We start from the raw sequence: 19,867 nt of genomic DNA on the forward strand, positions 1-19,867 counted from the left end.
AAACATCTGTGGTAGTCAAGGAGATATTACGAAATTGTATTTTCTGAGCAGACACAATGAATGTAGCCCGAAACAGAAAGTCTCCTTCAAGGTTGCTTTCATTGAGGTGTTGCTTTACCTTGCTAAGGGGAACACCCAATGCTGCAATATCGTCCCTCAGTAACAAAAGCATCAAGCAAGCATTTCCAGCGTCTCCGGACCAGGCCGTGCTTCCCAGGGGCTGACCCGAGAAAACTGCCTGGGCGGCTTTGGGATCCCAGTCTGGCCCTGGTTGCTGTCAACATTATTAGCAACCCAAAACGTATGCGATAGTCACAACAAGTTTTGAGTTCAGTATTACTGCATATATGTGATGTTTCATATACAGATAGTTCCCTGTTTCCTAACAGCTATAACAGTAGTACCTATGTCACAACTAACAGTTGCTGAAACGTGTTATTAGTAGTTGTCTCAGAGGGGTTTATCTTGCTTTTTTCCTGCAAGATATGTTTTCTGTTATGTGCTATGTAAATGGTTTGAACATACAAATTGGAAAGTTTATTTGAAGTCCTATTTGTGGAGCATTGCCTTCCTCGTAAGAAGCTGCAAAGCTTAATGAAAGAGTCTGGTTGGTTTAATAAGTACAGGGGTGTGGAATACCTATAGCCCGATGTGCCTAGGGCATATTGGTTTACCTCAAAGATAACAAGTTTTTAAGCTTATTTTGGCTTTGGGAAACATATCCCCCCCCACCACAGCACAAACCTTTTGATGCCAGTTTACAGTACCACTTTATGGATCAGGGAAGGGCATTGTCTGCAGTTAAGGTAACATTTGTGTCCATATGCTAATGCTGATGGAACTTGTATTTACGGTTAATTAATGCAAAGCCTTTATTAGGGTGGGCACTCCAAGGAAATGTTGCAAGCTCAAACTACTACTGGCAGTGGTTCCAGTACAAAAATGTATACACACGTTTGCACAGTTTAACAATATGAGGCTACTTGTGATTTCCCCGAATGCTCTCTGATCAAATGCAACTATTTGCAGAAGCATTAAAGCAAGATTGAGGATTCTTTGCTTTCAAAATATAATTCTCACAAAAATACAAATAGGAAACAAATACTTTGCCATATGTAAGGAAATGCCTCTTTGTGCATGTTCACCCCCTTTTTGGACTGATGCTGCTGGTTTATCGACTCAGAGTGCACTTGGGCCTGCTGTCTAGACCTCAGTGCCAGTTTCCTGACCCATTGCAAAAGGTAGGTTTCACTGGATACCCCCAATTGGTAAGGACTGACTTACTTATAAGTCCTTAGTATAGGGTACCTAGGGCATGCAAGCCAGAGTGTTCACTCAGGGCTGAAACACTGTTTGTGCCACCCAGCATGTGAAAGGGACAAAATGGACCCCGGTCTGCCACTGCAGACTGAAAGGGCAGTGTGTGACACTGCTAGTTCGACTTAGCCATTACACTTAATGACAAAGTTACCACTTCCCTTAAGGTTATCTGTAAGTCTCTCCCAAGGAAGGCCTATGGAGCACTATGGCAGGGGATATATATTATTAAGTGGGAAACATTATTTGCAATATGTCATAGCAGCTTCTAAATTGTCGGTTTGCTATGGATGGGTTAGGAGCCCCACTCGCTATAACAGGGTTACCGACTGGCACCCTAGCCCAGCTAACTTCTGAATGGGTTTGCCTAGCAGGGTCAAGTAAGGTATCACATTGATTGTGAAATTTAATCTGATCTGGTACTCAGGCTAGATTAAAAGTCACTGTTCAAGTTAAGCAACTTTTAGAAAGCTGCCACTCTACACTCCAGCTAGTCCAGTTACCTCACAAAAGCGCTGACACATAGACAGGTCTCTGACTGCCTTGGGAGGCAAGTGAACTTCTCCCAGGCCTGGGAACAAAGGCAGTTGCCGGAGAAAGAGGTGTCACCTCCTCCCCCAGGATGGCCACTCAGGATGTAAGCCCAAAAGAACGACTTCAAAGCAGAATCCGTCTTTGAAGGGCCACTTTTGGCAACCTAGCTGAGCAAGATGCCTTTTGCTCCAGAATACTAATAAGAGACAAAGTCAACGAAGAGAAACTTGTAGTCCATTGGTAGCCACACCTCTAGGGTCCTGACAACCAAGGAAGTGTTGTGCCATCTCGATGGGGCAAGAATGACTCACTCTGGCATAGCCAGATGCCACACATCACAGAAACTGTTATCAAAGACAAGGGAACCCACTAAGTAAGCAAGGACCTGGGGTATCAGTTAAGTAAAGGACAACGGCCCTTGACAAGAGCGAATTAGCAATTGCAATAATTATAGGCCACAATATGCACTATAATGAACAGATAGTCCAGCCGGACTATAGAATTTATTCAATAATAGAATAATTTAGTTTCAACAACCAACAATAAAGCAGTGGGACACAGTCCTGCATCCACAGTGCTACACAAACAATACACAAACCACTTAACTAAGGTTTTTCAGGCATTTACAGAGACAGGAGCTTCATTATAGTGCATATTGTGGCCTATAATTATTGCAATTGCTAATTCCCTCTTGTCAAGGGCCGTTGTCCTTTACTTAACACATCACAGAAACGTCATCACTAGAGATGAGGGGATCCTGTAGCCTATTGCCCAGAGACTGTGTAGTCCCACAGGGTACTTTCATGATAAAAGTTGGGATAAGTAGGGCAACCCTTGCACCCTGCCCCTCAGTTCACACTGGAAAAGAAGAAAGGGCCAAAGAAGGACTGCCCTGCTGCCTTTAGTTTGCACAAAGAGAGGCTGCACCGTCAAGAGGACTACACCTGCTGTGCTTCTGGGCCAACGAGACTGGGACTGTGGCTCCTTACCGGGAAAAAAGTTGATATCCCACTTTTACCAACTGCAGTGAGTCTAAGGATCAGTCAGCTGATCCCCTGGAACCAGCTCCAGGGACACAAGAGCTGAAACTGCCCAAATCAACAAAGTGGTAGCCACGGCAGTTGGTGTGCCGCTGCCAGTCGCTGGACACACCGAGAGGCAAATTTCTGATATAGCACTCCCGGGTTCCGGCATACAAGGGTGCAACTGGCATACAAGGGTGCAACTTTTGGATATCTGTGACTGGATTCATCGCACCCAAGGGACACTAACCCCCAGAGATATTCGCTGTGTCGCAAGACCGAGTGCCCAGCCGCAGTTGGCCTTCGGCTGTCACAAATAGAGCGCCCTGGGACCGTAAGTGCCATTGTCAAAGTCACCTCAACCCCCCATGGACCGAGGGATCAACCACACTTCAGCCCTGTTGATTGCACAGCATCAGGAGCATATGTAAAGTTAAGCACTTGCTTGAAAAATGCTCTGGTGGCCAGGTTACTGCTCAAAGTATCCATACTAGACTCCTAGACCTCCGCCCTGTTGGAATTGGTCACCCAACCCAAGTCTGAGGCACCAAACTAATGGTTTCAAACTTTTCAAAATTTTGCAAAGTTTTTTTTTATCAATGTTTGTTTGTGGATGCATTTAAAAGTATTTATTGCAAAACAATCTGTATCTCCAGAACCCTCTGGTCAATATTGATAATTAAGGACTCTAAAAATTTATAAAAAAATATGTTCTATTTTTATAAATTATTGTGGTCTCTTTCTTGTTGTGTGCCTTTTTTGTTTTGTTGTATGGCGCTGTTAAATGCTTCACATTGAGTTCCTTTGCCAAGCCTTACTACTCGCAGCCTCAGCTACCCAGGGTTGAGCTAAGGTTAAGTAAAATAATACTGACCGGACTAGAGAAGGTATCTGTGGGAATACTCCATGAAAAGGCCCCACAGCTGTATCACACAGTACACCCAGATCCTAACACTGTCTTAGTAGCAAAACCCATAAAGCTGTTGTTTTGCTGTGAAAAAGTTGGTAGCCACATTGGTTAACACAGGGTTACATGCTGGCACCTCAGCCTGGCTGGTTTCTGAATGGGACTACCGAACTGCGTACCTTAAGGTACCAAATTAATCATGGCATTAAACCCAACCTGATGCCCAGGTTGAATTTAATGACACTATTAAAGTAAAGCAACTTTTAGAAAGTTGCCACTCTGTGACCCTGCTGTTCCAGTATCCTCACATGGGCACTGGCCTACAGTCAGCTTTCTGACCACCTGGGGAGAACTGTGTGAACAACCCCCAGGCTTAGAAACAATAGCAGTCCATTGCAGGAAGCAGTGTCACCTTCCGGTTGCTGGAAGCCACTCAGGGTGTTAGCCCACAACGCGAGTGTCAAAGGCGAAGTCGCTTTTGGTGGGCAAACAGAATAGCGATAATACTTTGTTCAGATAGGCAGGCTGGAGATCGGGACAGAGAGGGAAACCCCATGCCCACACCAGTTTTCCTTTGGGTGTGTAGCCAAACCTCTAGGGTGGGCAACTAAGCTCCTAATAGCGGAGGAAGGGTGCAGACATCCTGGGAGTGGGCTGAATACTGCACTCGGGATTGTTAGGTGCCAAGCATTGCCGGACAGATGTCACCAAGAGGAAGGGGACCTGATAGCCTATTGGCTAGTGATTGCGTTGTCCCTCATTGCACTTCCCTGAGACAAATAAGGCACCCTGGACCTCAGATCACGTTGGAACAGGTACAAGAACAGAAGAAGGACTGCCCTGCTGTCTCCTGGACTGCACAACGTGAGGCTGCACCATCCGCTTCACTGCACCTGCTGCACCGTGGGCTAGCAAAGAGAGGACGGGGCCTGTGGCTCAGGGAAAAATCCTGCCCCAGCCCCAAACCAAAGGAGTGACTCAAAGTAACCGTTACCTGACTCCCTGGATCCCACACTGAGGTCACCACAGTCCAGTTCAAGTAGCCCACATCGGCAAGTTGCTAGCCACCGCAGAAGATTTGCTGCTAGCTGCCGTTGGGTGCCCTCAAGAGACCGAATCTCGATGGCCAAAAGTCGCACCCTTGTCAATCGGACCCCAGAGTGCCGTCATAGCCCAAATAGGTCGCCAAAGAGGGACACTAGCCCTTCTCAAATATTTTGCTGTGACCGCTGTATACGGAGACCGCTGGCCCACTCGCAGCTTGCCTACTACAGTCTTGAAGAGGACTTTGTTGGACCCTGATTTCTGTGGCCAAAGTCGCCCTACATTCCCCGTCGACCAAGGAATCACTGCAAAAGCACCCCCATTGACCGCAGAGAAACTGAAGCATGCTTGAGCATCTTTCCATTCTGTATCCTCACCATCAAGAAGACTCCATTAATGTCTGTGGTGGTTGTGTTGTAAAGGTTGGAACTGGACTGGGAAAAACTCTGGTGACCAGGTAACATTCCAAATCTATCCCATTGACTCCCCAGACCTTCTCCCAGTCGGATTTGGTCACCCAAGCCTGGTATGAATAGCCGAACTAATTTTTACAAACTTCAAGTTTGCAAACTTTGACCAATGCTTGTTTGTGGGTGCATCAGAAAGTGAGAAAACGTTCAAAAATATGTAGATCCGGAACCCTCTGGTTGATTTTGCTCATCAAGGGCTCTATAAATTCATAAAAAAATATAATCTATTTTTTATAAAATGGTGTGATTCTTATTTGTTGTGTGGCTTTCACATTTTGTTATTTGCTACTTTTAAATGCTTTACACCAAGTTCTTTTGCATAAGACTTGGTGCTCAAAGCCATAGCTACCCAGGGTTAAACTAAAGGTTGTTCAAATGAGCATGACTGGACCTAAGACACGTTTTTGCAAGTGTATTTCAAGGAATAACAATACCATATAATACACCCAAATCCTCATACTAAGTTAATGTGAAATTTTAGGGACAATTTCTTAGACGTATCATTTAGTAAAATGTGTTGATGCGTGCTAGTAATTACAATAAATATACATAATCCAAATTCAGTGTAACCAGTTTCAACAAAATTATGGAAAACATAAAAAAACAGCATTAGCAAAAGCAATAGGGCTGACATTGGTCAGCCTTTATGTTTTGTTAATGAGTGTCTTGTTTTGACATGGTTTGAGCAAAACATTTTTGTTATGGAAGCTACCATGCCCTCACCATTACAACAAACATTAGCAAAACGCACAAATATATTTTAGTCTTAAAAAGCACACATTGCCACAGTAGCCCTTGGCACTGAACAAAACTAGTTTGTGTGACAGGAAAGTATCGAAAGATAAGTGAAAATTAGCCCATCAAACAGCGGAGTCAGTAAACTTTTATGTTTATGGGATTTTTGATAGACAAGCACAGCACATAAACAAATAAACAACATATAAACAAATTAATTCAAAAGCAATGATAAAAAATCCTTAAAAGGATTTCTACAAATCTACGGAAGATGAGCAATCAAGCCCACTTTACCTGGAGTAAGGTCAAAATTGAATCCACTCTTGACCTGTGCCTCAATAATACTAAGCGAGAGCAAGTGGATAAAATAGATACTATATTTATCAAAATGTTTGCCTGCTATTCAGCTTAGGAGATTCAACTCCTCATGCAATGATCCAACTAATTTGAATTAAATCTGAAAACAATCAATTGGTTTATGTGTTCTAAAAAAAATAAAAAATATCTACAACTGTGCTTCTGCTAGCGCAGAAACCTTGCGTGGTTTGATCTATCGTGAGTTGACGCAGAATCCTGGAAGCACTATTCCAGACTCAAATTATCGCTTTCGCCAAAGTCCATAATTTACCATCGTGACCGGATCTCTTGGCTATGCCAAAGTCTACCCACAAACAAGTCAATAGGAAAGGCCAACAGGAGTTCTACCGAATAAATTATCTACTAAAAGCAACCGAATACAAAAACAAATGGCACCTCTTAGAATCGTATTTCCAATGCAATCAGCAAAATATTGACTCCAATTTAGAGGCCAAAGAAAAGGTTTTTTAGATTTCACTTACTATATGTCCCCTTAAAAAGTTTGAAGGGTCAGGGAACTTCAGTTCTAACTTTTCTCAATGCAGAGTTTGCAACTATCCAAAAGAGACAGTAGAAAAAATCTTATGCCTCCGACCAAGCTTAAATGAAGTACGCACTAAATATCTACTACCAGCTTTCGGAAAGTCCTCACTCCGAACAGTAAAAGAGGCCATTTCAGCATGTTTAGCAGCACAACCTGGTTCTATTATTGAGAACTTGACAAGATTCTTCGACAGATATTATGTAAGACTACACTTGAAAAATTTTGCAACTATAGAGTCCATTGAATAACTGAACATTATTGTATTTTGGTATCAGAAGACCAATAGGACAATGCATATTCACATCACCCTTCCACGATTTTAACAAATAATGTTGACGTTTTATAATTCCTGTATCCAAGAGACTGAGTGGGTCAGGGCATTAATTAATTTTAACTCATCTCACAGAAGAATGCTAGTGTAATTAAAAAAACAACGACTTTTGATCCGATGGCTTTTTGGATATTGTAATCAATTTTAAAAATGCATACAAAAATGTTCTTTACGTACTCAGTTTGTAGATGTGCTACTTGTAAAAAAGCAGATAGATAGAATTTTTATAAAAACAAAAGTTCTTGGTTAACACCAGACCTAATTACGGGCTCAATTTTAAAGAAAGTCACAAAAGTGCACCATGGTATATGTCCTTCCATTAGTGCAGATTTACGGCTTTCATGAACTCAGAAGAATTTACAGAAGTAGGCCAAGAAACCGTACTCCTGGAAAATATTTATGAACTTCATTTTAGCATGAGCAATATATATCCCTGTGTAGATTAGCTCATGTGAAAATCTGTTGTGTTTACAAGTTCTTTCCCACCAACCACTTTTTTCCAACCCTGGAAGAAGTTTTATTTCTGACCTTGTTAGGAGTACATTCCAAACCTTTCTCAGTATGAGAAAAGATAAGAGAAGAGCTGGTGAAAACCTCTAAAACATGGAACTTAGTGGGTTTGCATCAGTATGTAGATCTTTCAAAAGATGTAAAAATAGTGGAATTTCTGGTATTCAAACCCTACTATAGTATGAGCCCTGGCATAATCAGAGAGACTAGTATCAGAGGTCTTATATAATGAGATTGCTGCAATAATATGTAGCTGCACTACACTGCACCAAAAGAAGAAATGTTTGCTTTTTACAGGATAATTAGATTTATGAAACAATCTGTCCCATGGACAAGTAGATATTTTATTAAATTCCACATCCCTGTAAGTAGCTAAAAATGAACAATCAATGACTGACTAAACTACCAACAACACTTGGTTATGTTACTGGATATTTGTATAGTACATTATTCACATATTACTCAGCCTCTAACTGCGTTTTACAGATTTTGGTCTGAGTTTGTGCTCCATCCAGCAGAGTTTTCCTACTCAGGAAAATTCATTTCCAAACCACATTTAGTGTGGATGGGGTGGTGAATGCTATACTTATGATGTGTTTCATAGGTGGTGTTCTATAGATTGGAGTGGGTCTTGCAAATGTAGTCTGTGTGGTGGTTCATGGTGAGGATTCTGGTCATGCAGCTCAATTGACACTGAAGTTTGACTGACACAAGTTTGGTTCAGATGAATCTCTCACTTCTAGCAGGTCTTGTATTCATATCAGTGTTGTGTTGGTGAAGCAAGAAAATGTACAGTGGTGGCTCTGCTAACTGATTTTGTCAGAGAGTAGGACTTTAGACCTTGGAAGTGGGTTATTATCTAATCGCAGAATGGTGTCTAAGGTCTTTTACCACAGTTGGGTAGATACTTTTAGGCTATTCTTTGATGTCCTGAGTCTGATGCCATCTCTCATTCCCATCCCCCGTGCGGATTGAGCACTTGCTAAGTTTATCACTTTCCAAGCCCCTGATTCCCATGCACCAAACTCCTAAATTCACCCATGACGTTTCTTTTGGTCATCTCAAAACAATTCTGTGTCAGGAATTCTTCAACTTGTAGGTGTAATTGATAAGATAGTTGTATAGTCTGATGTAAAGTATGTCACTGTACTAAAACTAGAATAGTACATCTTAGGCCATTACACCAATTAATCGTGGAACAATACACTATCAAAGATATGTACCGTAAATCAGTTAACTGTTTAGAAAATAAAAATAGTAGAAAGGTAACCATTAAAAAACATGATTGCCCCCACCTCCACTGAGACAATACAATGTTGAAGATGCAGTGCTCTTGAAACAGTGTTACATTGTAGTGGTACTCAAAGTGACATAAAACGTATATGTGGCAAGTTGGCAGTTCATTAGCCAAACAGTCTGTGGAGAAAAGGTATTAGCATGGTCTCAGTGTACAACTTTCTACATGGGTGCTAAAAGGAACTGTAAGGCGAGCTCATATGGAAGGCAAGTTCCTATTCTAGAGGAAGGTGGTATAGGAGACATCTATGGGAACTGAAAGGGAAAGGTAGTGAGTTGAGTTACTGCACTTGGTGATAAAAGCAAAGTGCGGTAGGAATGTAAGGGATTGGCTCAAGGTGGTGGTAGTTAGCAGAGGAAGGGACATCTTGTGAAAGTCACAGGGGTGAGGATTCGTGGACTAGGTGAAGGTGGTTGGGAAGAAGGAGGGTGCATGAGAGGGGGAAGGAAGATATAAGAGTAAATAGCAGGGAGGCAAAGAGAGAGCACAGAGAGATAGGAGAATTCAGGAGAAAAATGGGAGACGTAACAAAACAGAGGAGAGCAAGATATATAATCAGAGGAAGAGTTCAAAGGAGAAAAAAGTGAAGGGCTGGAACAGGACAGGAGATAAGAGGATAGAGTATGGTATAGGAGGTGAGCAGAGAGCACGAGGACAGGGGACAAATAAAAGATAGGTGAGGGAGGGGAACACAAAAATGGAAGATCGAGGGCAAGCTTGAAGGGAGCCCAAGAAACAGAAAAAGAAGAGAGTTGGAAAGTGCAGGAGTGGGCAAGAAGGGTGAAAGGAAGCAAGAGAAAAAGGATGCAAGAAGGAAAAGTGAGGTCAGACCAGGAGATAGAGGAAAGAGCAAGAGATTGGAGAGGTAAAGAGTGCAGGAGGAGGAGGAAAGTGAGGGCCAGAAAAACAATAAAAGAAATGAGAAGAGAGAAAAATGAGAAAGCAAGTAATACAAGGGTATGAGTTGGACAAATGAGATCGAGAACAATTTATTTATTTTATTTATTTATTTGATTTGTATCGCGCGTTATAGCCACCGGGGCCTCTAAGCGCATACAATCTAGGTGGAGGAAAGAGAAAGTTCGAAGACAGTGAGAGGGGGGAGAGAAATGGGGAGGACAGGCAGCAAGAGAACAGAGGAAATGTAGAGAGATAAAGAAAAGAGAAAGAAGCAGAACATTCAGAACATTTTCACCATGTTTAATTTCGGGCCTCTTGCAAAATTAATTCTAACATGGGCAAAACTTCTATTTACAGAGTTCAACCACAATAAAAAATAAAATCTTCAATTTAAATGAGGATATGAATATCAACAAAGCATTTGCTATTCTGAAATGGTACTTGTGAATATGTAAACAAGACTTAGTAATGAACATTGGATCTGCACAAAAACAAAATTCAACATTTGAAGGCAACTTTACAGGCAGAGCTTTGGCCGAATGCTCCCAGCAAATATTCTTGAAATTAATGGCACATGGTGCATGTAAAGGTATAATCAACAGCAAACCTTATCAAAACTTTCACTGCATTCAGAAACCTCTCAAGAGGGGAATTTAAGGAGGAGGGGGGAGTCTCAAAAAGTTTTTTCCCCACTTGAAAACAGGGACAAACAGTTACTTCTAAAGGATATTGGACTAGTAGTATTGTAACATTTTCATTCCTGGATTTAAGAATGTAGGACTTTAGTTAAGAATACAAAGACAAACTGGATATTGTCAGTTTCACATGACCAGGTATTCACTTGCGTATTAACAGGTATTGACGGTTTCACTTGTGCATGGGTCTCAGTGGCATTCAGCAGGTCCAAGGTCTGAGTCATGACTAAACTCCACAATGTGCTTAGTTTCACTCTGGGGGGGGCGGGGGGCGGTAGAAAAATGTAGGATTGGGCATTCCAGAGAATATCCTAATTTCACTCTGCTTGAGGTTCAGGGATGATGGCCATTTGGGAGCAGGTACAGTCTTGCCCCACTGGGAAAGGTTACGGACAGTCCAGTAAAGGCTAAGCACATCCAGAAAGAGGCTGGTTATCTATAATAAGATATACACTGCTCTCATTTACCCATAACCAACACATTGGCTGACTAAGGAGTCGGATTAGGCTGGAATCAGGACCGACTGCAGTACTGCCAGTTTCCCAAAATGTGAAGTGGCTTTGAGGCTGCCTACAGTACTACCTGGTAGCACAGTTGGCTTTTGACATGCAATTGAATCAATGACGTGTAACTCAGTTCAGCTCAAACTAATCATGAGTGCTAGATAAGAGTCAGACCTGGAGAGACAAAGATATTAAACTTACAAATAAGCAGTTCAGTATGTGCTGTGCTGAATTGACACCATGTATTTTTTCATTACACTAAGGTACCTCCGACACATTTATCAGAGCCATAGACCAAGAATAGTCATTTCCATTCACAATAAGAGACAGGTAAAGATTACACAAGTTGAGTAAACATATAAGTAACAAGCAAAAGCCATTGACGAGGATCAGATAGCGGAAACAAAGAGGCACCTTTATGGCTCTCTTCAACGTTTTAGTCAGGCCGTCAGTGGACTGCACACCTGTAAAGGTGATGCCTCTTTTATTACCACTTGCCTCCTCTACCCAAAATCAGAGTGGACTAAAACAAGTGATGCATAAGATAGAAAGAAAAACATACCATGTTACTCGTCAATACCAATTGAGCAGGAATCAGGACCCAGAGCTGACCAAAACAGCAAAGGAAAAGAGACAGAAAAGGAAGGGCACATTAGAAATGAAATCAGAATAGAATGACACACACAGCAGAAAATACCTGCCAAACAGTATTTTATTGTCTATATTAGATCAATGGCAAAAGAGCAAACGTGCAATTGCTGCCTGAAAGAGAAGTACACCTTTTCCACATAATCTAAACATGAACTTTGATCGGCTAAACTAACCTACATATACAGTACTGGTTTATTAGATGGATTTCGCTTTTATGACATTTATTTGTCGAATAAAGCTTTTTGCATTACCCCATTACAACTGGGGCCTCATTCCCCGGGATACAAAAGGACTCAAACCGATCACTCACACATTGAAGGCCTTTGCCTCAAATACAGAATTGTACTGGTACCCTGATTCCTGTAGTGAGATACATTAAATTCACGGGTGCTAATGTACTTTGTGGGACAGGTGTTATGGGATATTTGTTACAAGCACATGGCGCCATGTTATAGTAATTTCAGAAGTTTTTGTAGGTACCTAGAAATACTGAAAGTCATTATAATCAATGACAGAAATGCAGGAATAAAGAAGCAAACCCATAAATTTGATGGGGACAACCAAACACAGATCAAGGGTAAAGGAGAGAGCATAAAGTTAAAAAAACACTGAACTGACAACAAAAACCCAAAACACACCAAATTAACTTTGGCACCTAAAGTGTTACATATCCCTTGTGCTGCCAGTTTCCAAGATCTGTTTGATTCGAGCGTGCACTGGACTAGAAAAGGAGGCCTAAACTCATGCCCACACAAGTGCTTAGTGGCAGACTACACCAAGAATAACTGGTCTCATGTATTCAATTTACTACATCCCTACTATACCAGGATGGAATATGCACAGAATTAAAGAGATGACACATTGATCATTGTAAAGATAGGCAACTAACGATGCTGGGTGAACATTTTAAAAGAAAGTTTCATATATAGGTTTGAGTGCAGACTGGCATATTTCTGGAATTTTCAAAGATTTCCACATAAAACTCTGATCAGGTGAAACTGTTTCAGTTTTCCAGATTTATTTCTAGCAAACTTTTTTCAATGTATATGTATGTTCTTGCAAAGCCTTTTTCACCTTCAGTACAGTGATTGCACTGTAATCAATTGCCTTTCTATGCATTTCTACTCGAAGGCAAACCATTATTCCGCTTGGAGAAATCCCTTCTAATATTCACCAATTTCAGTAGTGTTCTCTTCCCGTTTGTCACTTGCCATAGACACAAGTAAGTGTCAAAACATTACCAAGGTAAAAACGGGCCAAAGAAAGGTTTGTGGACACCCACAATTTCACAAGTTTATGAGTGCTCAGTGGGAGAGCTATTGAGCGACCGTTGAAGTACTATATGGCTCTCAACCATGAGCAATAAAGGATCAGCTCACTAGTGGCACTTTTATGTCACCAAGGCAGTATTATATCAAGTTCAGGAGTAGTAGTAGTGGTTGTATAACTTTATTAGATTTCTTTCCTAAAATCATAAAAGTGCACCCAGAAGTAAAAACAATCATGAAAGAGAAAGTAACTTGTTGCATAATAACAAGATGCATCCACAAAAATGAGAACATTACAGTATATGTAAATAAAGCTTACTGTTCTACAAAGGCTGAGCAACAGTACATATAGCCAACATGGCTCAACCCCCAACTTCTCAACATCCTCTCAGGGAGCGATATTTAAAGCGTAAATGCAAAAACATTTCTTAGAACAAATTGAAGACTCCAAAAAACATTCAAAGCAAAAATATAAAATCCAGATGAAGATACTCATTGCCAATGTAACATCCCTGATTAAAAACGTGACAGAAAAAAACCAGACATCATGTGTGGGTAAGAGTTGGAAAAACAAAAATGCTGGCCGTTTATAAGGCCTCTCATGAACATAGTACTCGGCATGCAGCCCCACATTTCACATCCAAAACTTGCTTTGGGGCACACATTCGGCATTATAAACATTAAGCATTGTTTTATTCTGATAATGCCCAAGCCTTCAATAAAAATCATTAATACTACAAGAAGTCCTCTGAAAAGCATAATATTTTTTATTGAGCAATGGTTTCCAATTAAAATGACAATCAAGTAAGATGCCCAGACAAGTAAAATGCTCACCCTGCTGATAAGTTTACCCTTAACCATAAATATTTTTGGTCTGGTGTTTATATGACCAACCACCATGACATGGGATTTGGTATAGTTTGTTGTGAGGTCAAGATCCTCAATGAAACTAGGTCAAGGAGTTAGGAGTTGCAGCAAACCCGTGGCCGTACATGTGACTAGGACTGCATCATAAGCATATAAGACGGCAGGCAGCAAGCGAAAGTCCATCCCTTGTTCAGTTAAAACAGATTTCAGCCGATTAATATACAGGATAAAAAGAAAGAGGGCCAGGATGCAGCTTTAGCCAACCCCTCTCTTTAATCTGAAGTGCTGAGTGCATTCTTCATTACACCATACATCAACCCCCATAGATCACAGCACGACCCAGAGCTTAGCTCTATTAACCCTATCAAACATCGAGCTGAGTACAATAAAGGCCCAATGAATTGCACCACCCCTTGCACTTCTATATTTAGAGATTATCAAATGTAAATCCGGATTTTGTTCAATAGTTCCCCACCCTGGCCTGAACCCATATTGAATCTCAGATAAAATCTTCTGTTCTTTTGCCCAGGTAGTATGAGGCCCAGTGGGCACCCCACCTATGATTTTAAACTTAATATCCACCAAAGAAATAGGTAACAGATGGATTCCATTCTATTCTCCGTATTAAATATAGGCACAATCGAAGAGCTACGAATGGCCCCATTAATATGTTGGATCACTATTGGTGCCCACAAGCCAACTAGAGATTTTAACAAATCCCCAGGGACCCCATCAAGACCGGGAACCTTACCTGCTGGAAGTGACAAGATGGCATTCCTGACTTCCTCCCACTCAAAGGTAATCCCCAAGGCCTCCTGGCCGCTGTAAGGCGGTTGCTCACCCTTCTCCATATATACATATGGCTGCAAAATGTTCTACCCAGCCCACTGCAGTAATGGATGAAACTTGCACAGAAAACTGGTCTACTCAAAACAGAGGGTGATTCTCTACACTCCAAAAAGCTGCACTATCCTGGGAAGCACAGGCCCCCAAGTAGGTTGTCCCACATCTCCTTTTTTAGAATCCTTTTTTGATCCCTGCATTCCAAACGATAAGTAGCCCTGGCCCTCCTCACCTCTTCCCAGTTACAGGGATGCTTTTGCATGGACACCATTAGCTCTCTATGGGCCTGTGAGCATTTCTTGTCAAACCACTTATGTGCCAATGATACTACTAGCCAAAGTAAGGGCAGCCTTAATGCAGTCAAACTAGTCGGAAATTGCCCATCTCAGTGTCCTATTTTTGGGATATGATCTGTCAAGTGAAGGGAAAAGCCTGGCCGCAAATTTTTTTAGAAAAATGTGCGCTAATCCAGCCTCCAAAGACTCTGAAAGGTCTACAATCCATTTTAGGATTTCTACATTTCGGCAGAACATACATTAAAGACTATGCAGAAAAAGTAAAACCTTTCTACAACCTAATCAGACCAGATTTCACAGCAAACAAGTGGACTCAAAAACATACAGACACTCTACATTCAGATCAAGCGGACATGATAGCTTCAAAACACTTGCAGACACGAGTAAACGTCTACAACCTGGTAATACGGGTCGTCCCCGGGTTATTAGGGTATACCTACATCATATTCAATGATGGTGAGACAGTTCCAATCGCATACAAATCAAATTTGATTACGAATGATGAAAATAGATTTGCAGCTACAGAAAAATTACTGACCACAGTACAGACTGCTGTAGGGAGAGACAGAGCCCTAGCACAGGGGAAATGCATCACCGCTGAACCCCGATACCGACTTTAGAACCGGTAACCAAAGCCAGCATTCCAAATGCAAAGGCACTGCATCCACGTTGGATACAATGGGCTAATTCTCTCACTGCAGTAGGAACAAGAATACTCTCTCCTGAATTAAATCTTGACTCTAGATCAGTATGAATACATCATTTACACTGACAGTTCTGCTCAACCTGCCATTGGAAATAAACATCAATATAGCGCTGCGTGTGCTATAGTGAAAGGTCGTATGCAGGATGGTAAGTTTCATCCCAGCAATATGACTACGGAATCTCTGGGAGATTGCACAGTGCAGCTAGCAGAACTGAAAGCCCTGAGACTAGTATTACAGTATACGGATTGGGAATTTCCCACACTAATTGTGTGCGATTAATTTTAGTGTGAGCAATCTTACAATAAATATCTTCATTACTTGGGCCAGAATGGGTTTAAAGACACCAACGGTGGCACGATAAAACATAAATTGTTATGGGAACAAGTGGCAAAGCTGAAAGCATGCCTGCCATGGGCTCAAGTTATTCACACCTAGAGTCATCAGCGTGTTGGCAAACACGTTGAAGGGAATTCACTGGTTGATGAAGCCGTCAAGGTGACACTGTGAACTGCTGCAGTTGCTGCAATCACTCGTTCACGCACGAGAATAGAAAGAGATGTACTGGTAGCTATCAATGCCACAAAGAATGTCTCTGCCGTACTGCCGAAAGGCTTTCCACTCAAGTACTCCTACAAGTTAGATGCACACCACACACTGTGTGCTCAAATTCTAGGAGTGGGGGTGGAGTAATACCAAACAAAGATCACAGATTAGGCTTAATTTCAGCTGCACACAAGGGTCTGGGCCGTGCACACGCAGGAGTAACTGCAACAATGTCATTATTGGAGCAGCGTTACTGGTGGTCGGGGCTGACAGAACAAACAAAGGACTATGTCCTGAAGTGCAGTATTTGTCAGCAGATGAAGGGTTCCACCATTGACAGGCCACCATAAACACCATTACTGATTTCAGACAAACTCTAGCATGTGTCTATTTCGACCACTGTGGCCCCTTAAATTCAGACAGGGCTTACAAGTACATCTTGGTGGCAGTGGATTCATGCTCTAGATTCATGAGGGTTTGGCCCCAGCGCTTGGCTGATGCTCAAACTGTTATCAAGGGTTTGTGAGTCTTCACAAGGACATACGCAACTGGCATGTTACATTCCAGCCATGGCCCCGCGTTTAGCTCTCGGGCTCACAAGGAAGCCATGGAAAATATGGGCGTGGCCTTGCAGTACTCATCCCCCTACCATCCCAAGGGAAATTCGGTGGAGGAGAGGAAAAACCGGGACCTAGAGCAAATCTTAACAGGGTATTAGGTGCGGGTAGTAGTTGGGTCAATCACCTATACGGGTCCAGACGGCACTCAATAATGTGCCAAGAAAATCCTTGGGAGGCCGTGAACCCTGATGAAATCCTGTTTGGGACAAGAATGTGGGTACCTGATCTCGAATGTGCTAGCACAGTGGCGGATGCAAAACCATTTGAAGTGAATGACCCTTTGGCTGTTTTACAGGAACTCAATGAATTCCAGGCGTTACAAAGCAACGTGATAGTCAAACACTAGGCGACTGGAGAAGTAAAACCAGTTTCAGCAAGACCTGCCTGGGTCTCGCAGATTGGGGACCTTGTCAGGGAAAAGATTGTGGACTGAAGAGAGTTTGGGCCATCTTACAGAGCACCCGCACCTGTCCTGGCGGTTGTGGGAACAAGAACAGTACTTCTTCCGCTTCTTGCCGGTAAAAAAGAGAAAAGGTTTGTCTCCATTGATCTGAACAAACCGCATCATGTGGCCGATTCTCAACAGTAGGCAGCGTGGGGTCCTGAGTAGCCGCAGATCTCCTCTTGCTACTATACAGGAAGTTCAGATGGAAAGACTAATAACCTTTCAAGACTCCACTACACAAATGAAGGAATACCAAATAATGGAGCACAAATCATTCCAGTTGAAATTGAAAAACATCAGGAAGAAACTACAATGCAAGTCACAATCAAGCCCAACAATGATGTCTACATTAATGTGCCTTCAAACAACACATCTGCCAGTTTTACAAAACCTACAGAGCTACAAAAGATAGTTCGAACTGTGTCTGGCTACTTCATCAACTTCGATGATTTCTCCTCAGATCCAAGTGAACCTGATCAAACGCCACTCTTTACAAAGAAAGAGAAACTTCTACAATTCTATCTTTTGCTCCAAAAGACTTACTTAGTGTCACCTTGGTTGTATATTTGGTTTACAATAGGAATAGTATACCTGTTATTTTGAATCGGCATAGTAACTGTATTTTTTCTGCTTGTGAAAGCACATTATCTCCCAGAACGCTCTGCAGTACAATCTGTGAGCTTGGTGCTGAAACCACATACGTCATCACACCGTGAACAAAGAGACTTGCCCCTGGTAAACATTACAGCAATTCCCTATACCTGATGGTATAGTTTGAGATAAAGTTTCATATGATGTATTTTGTTCCACTAAACATTTAAAAATTCCACATTTGTTTCAAATTTCTTTAAATAATTTTATTACCCCCAGTACACTCTCTGATGATTGGGACATTGAAACTATAAGTACAATGCTTTCAGATTTAGAACAGTCATCTGCATTTTCTTACTGGGAATTGTATGAAGATACAACTAATTATGATACCATGTTTTGTTACCAGCATTATGGTCATAATTTTTTGCATAGAGCAAGTGTACCAAGCAATGCTAACACTTACCATCAATGGGAACATTGCCCGACACCACCAAAAGGTAGTTCTGCAACATTTGTACAGAAGTTTGCATACTTTTCAGGGCTCAATACATCGGACCCATAATCGTTTTACTACAAACCTGCGTAGACTAATGCAACAACGAAGAAGACAATGCTGACATACTAAACTGATATATTCAGCACCTTTTATCGCCCAACTGTCTATATAGGATTTCGACTGCTGGAGAGACACCATAGACACAAATTCTATCTGGGGGACAAGAGAGTGGGAGGTTCAGGGAACTGAGGCTTTATTTAGAGCTTGCCTCATACCATTCCAGATGATTTTCCTGAACAGAACAGTGCAACAGACTACCTGTTACAGGTTTGCAAAAATCAAATACATGAAGACACCGAGCATCCCTTCAACCACACCTATTAAGGGTGTCTCAAATAACACACAGGGATACGTGGTACAACTACGTACAATTCATCATCTCACGATTGGAAGGGTTCGTTGGTTTGACCTGTAGACACAAATATGTGTAACTCAAGATTCAAGGGTACCACCGAAAGATTTAGTATCCATAGGCCCGACCCACACTACGTACACATAGACGACTCAGGAGTAGTGACTTTCTATAGTGTCGGGACGTTGTGCATAGATTGGCTAAAGACGTCAACATTATCACAAGTAAAAAAACACTTTTCCCTTCTATCAGACAATTTGTATATTAAGGATTTCTTGTTAGGTCCCAAGACACCACGCAGGAAACGCTTCTTATGTACCATCTACAATGAAGTCTGGAAAGTCTCCCAACAGGAAGCTGCTGAGACACTTTGTGAAATCAATAGAATTAATCTAGAAGAGGCCTTAGCTGTGGTAGACAACGGCATTACCACGCTTTTGTCTCGTATGTATTCACTGGGCAACATTGTGTCCTCAGCTATCGACATAATGGAACAAGATTTGTCTAGTCTACAACATGGACAATCTCAGCTACGCGCTATTATGCTTCTAAGCTGGACCATGCCACACATCTACGATTTCTTGAAGGCAAATACCTCAGGTGGCCACCTTGAAGGCGCTTCAGAAGTTTATTAGAGGCTGTGCCTTCGTTGTCTGCAAAGTAAGCATAGGTGTGGAAGGCTTGGGTGTTCAGGAAGAAAGGATCTTCCAGACAGTCCCAGGATAGATGCCACATGGGGATTAGTGGGTGGGGGGTACCCCATTGTAGATCAGTAATGTGGGCATCGTGGTTGGATACTACTCAGCCCAAGTATTCTGCAGCATGGAAGGAGGGGAGTAGGGTGTTGGAGCATAGCATACTGTTGAGGTGCATAAACACATTGTGGGGTCTGGAATTAAAAGAGTATACCTGAGAGGTAGGGTGAAAGGCTCTCCACACATCCGTGAGTACCCAGTGCT

General features: G+C 42.0%; 1 protein-coding gene across 3 annotated transcripts in view; it reads right to left on the reverse strand.

Annotated features, from left to right (window-relative positions):
• The window catches only part of MGRN1 (mahogunin ring finger 1), a 336,236-nt gene that overhangs the window by 16,881 nt on the left and 299,488 nt on the right, over positions 1-19,867 (reverse strand). Inside the window, exon 17 of one of the 3 annotated variants that reach the window (XM_078663000.1) lies at positions 11,729-11,773. The exons of the other annotated variants lie outside the window; for them this stretch is intronic. Within the exon in view, the coding sequence (XP_078519126.1) occupies positions 11,733-11,773 (41 nt within the window). The 3' untranslated portion in view covers positions 11,729-11,732. The remainder of the gene's footprint in view (positions 1-11,728; positions 11,774-19,867) is intronic. 3 annotated transcript variants of the gene reach the window in all.

This window comes from Lissotriton helveticus, chromosome 10 (assembly GCF_964261635.1).
Source record: "Lissotriton helveticus chromosome 10, aLisHel1.1, whole genome shotgun sequence".
NCBI classification, from domain to species: Eukaryota; Metazoa; Chordata; class Amphibia; order Caudata; family Salamandridae; genus Lissotriton; species Lissotriton helveticus.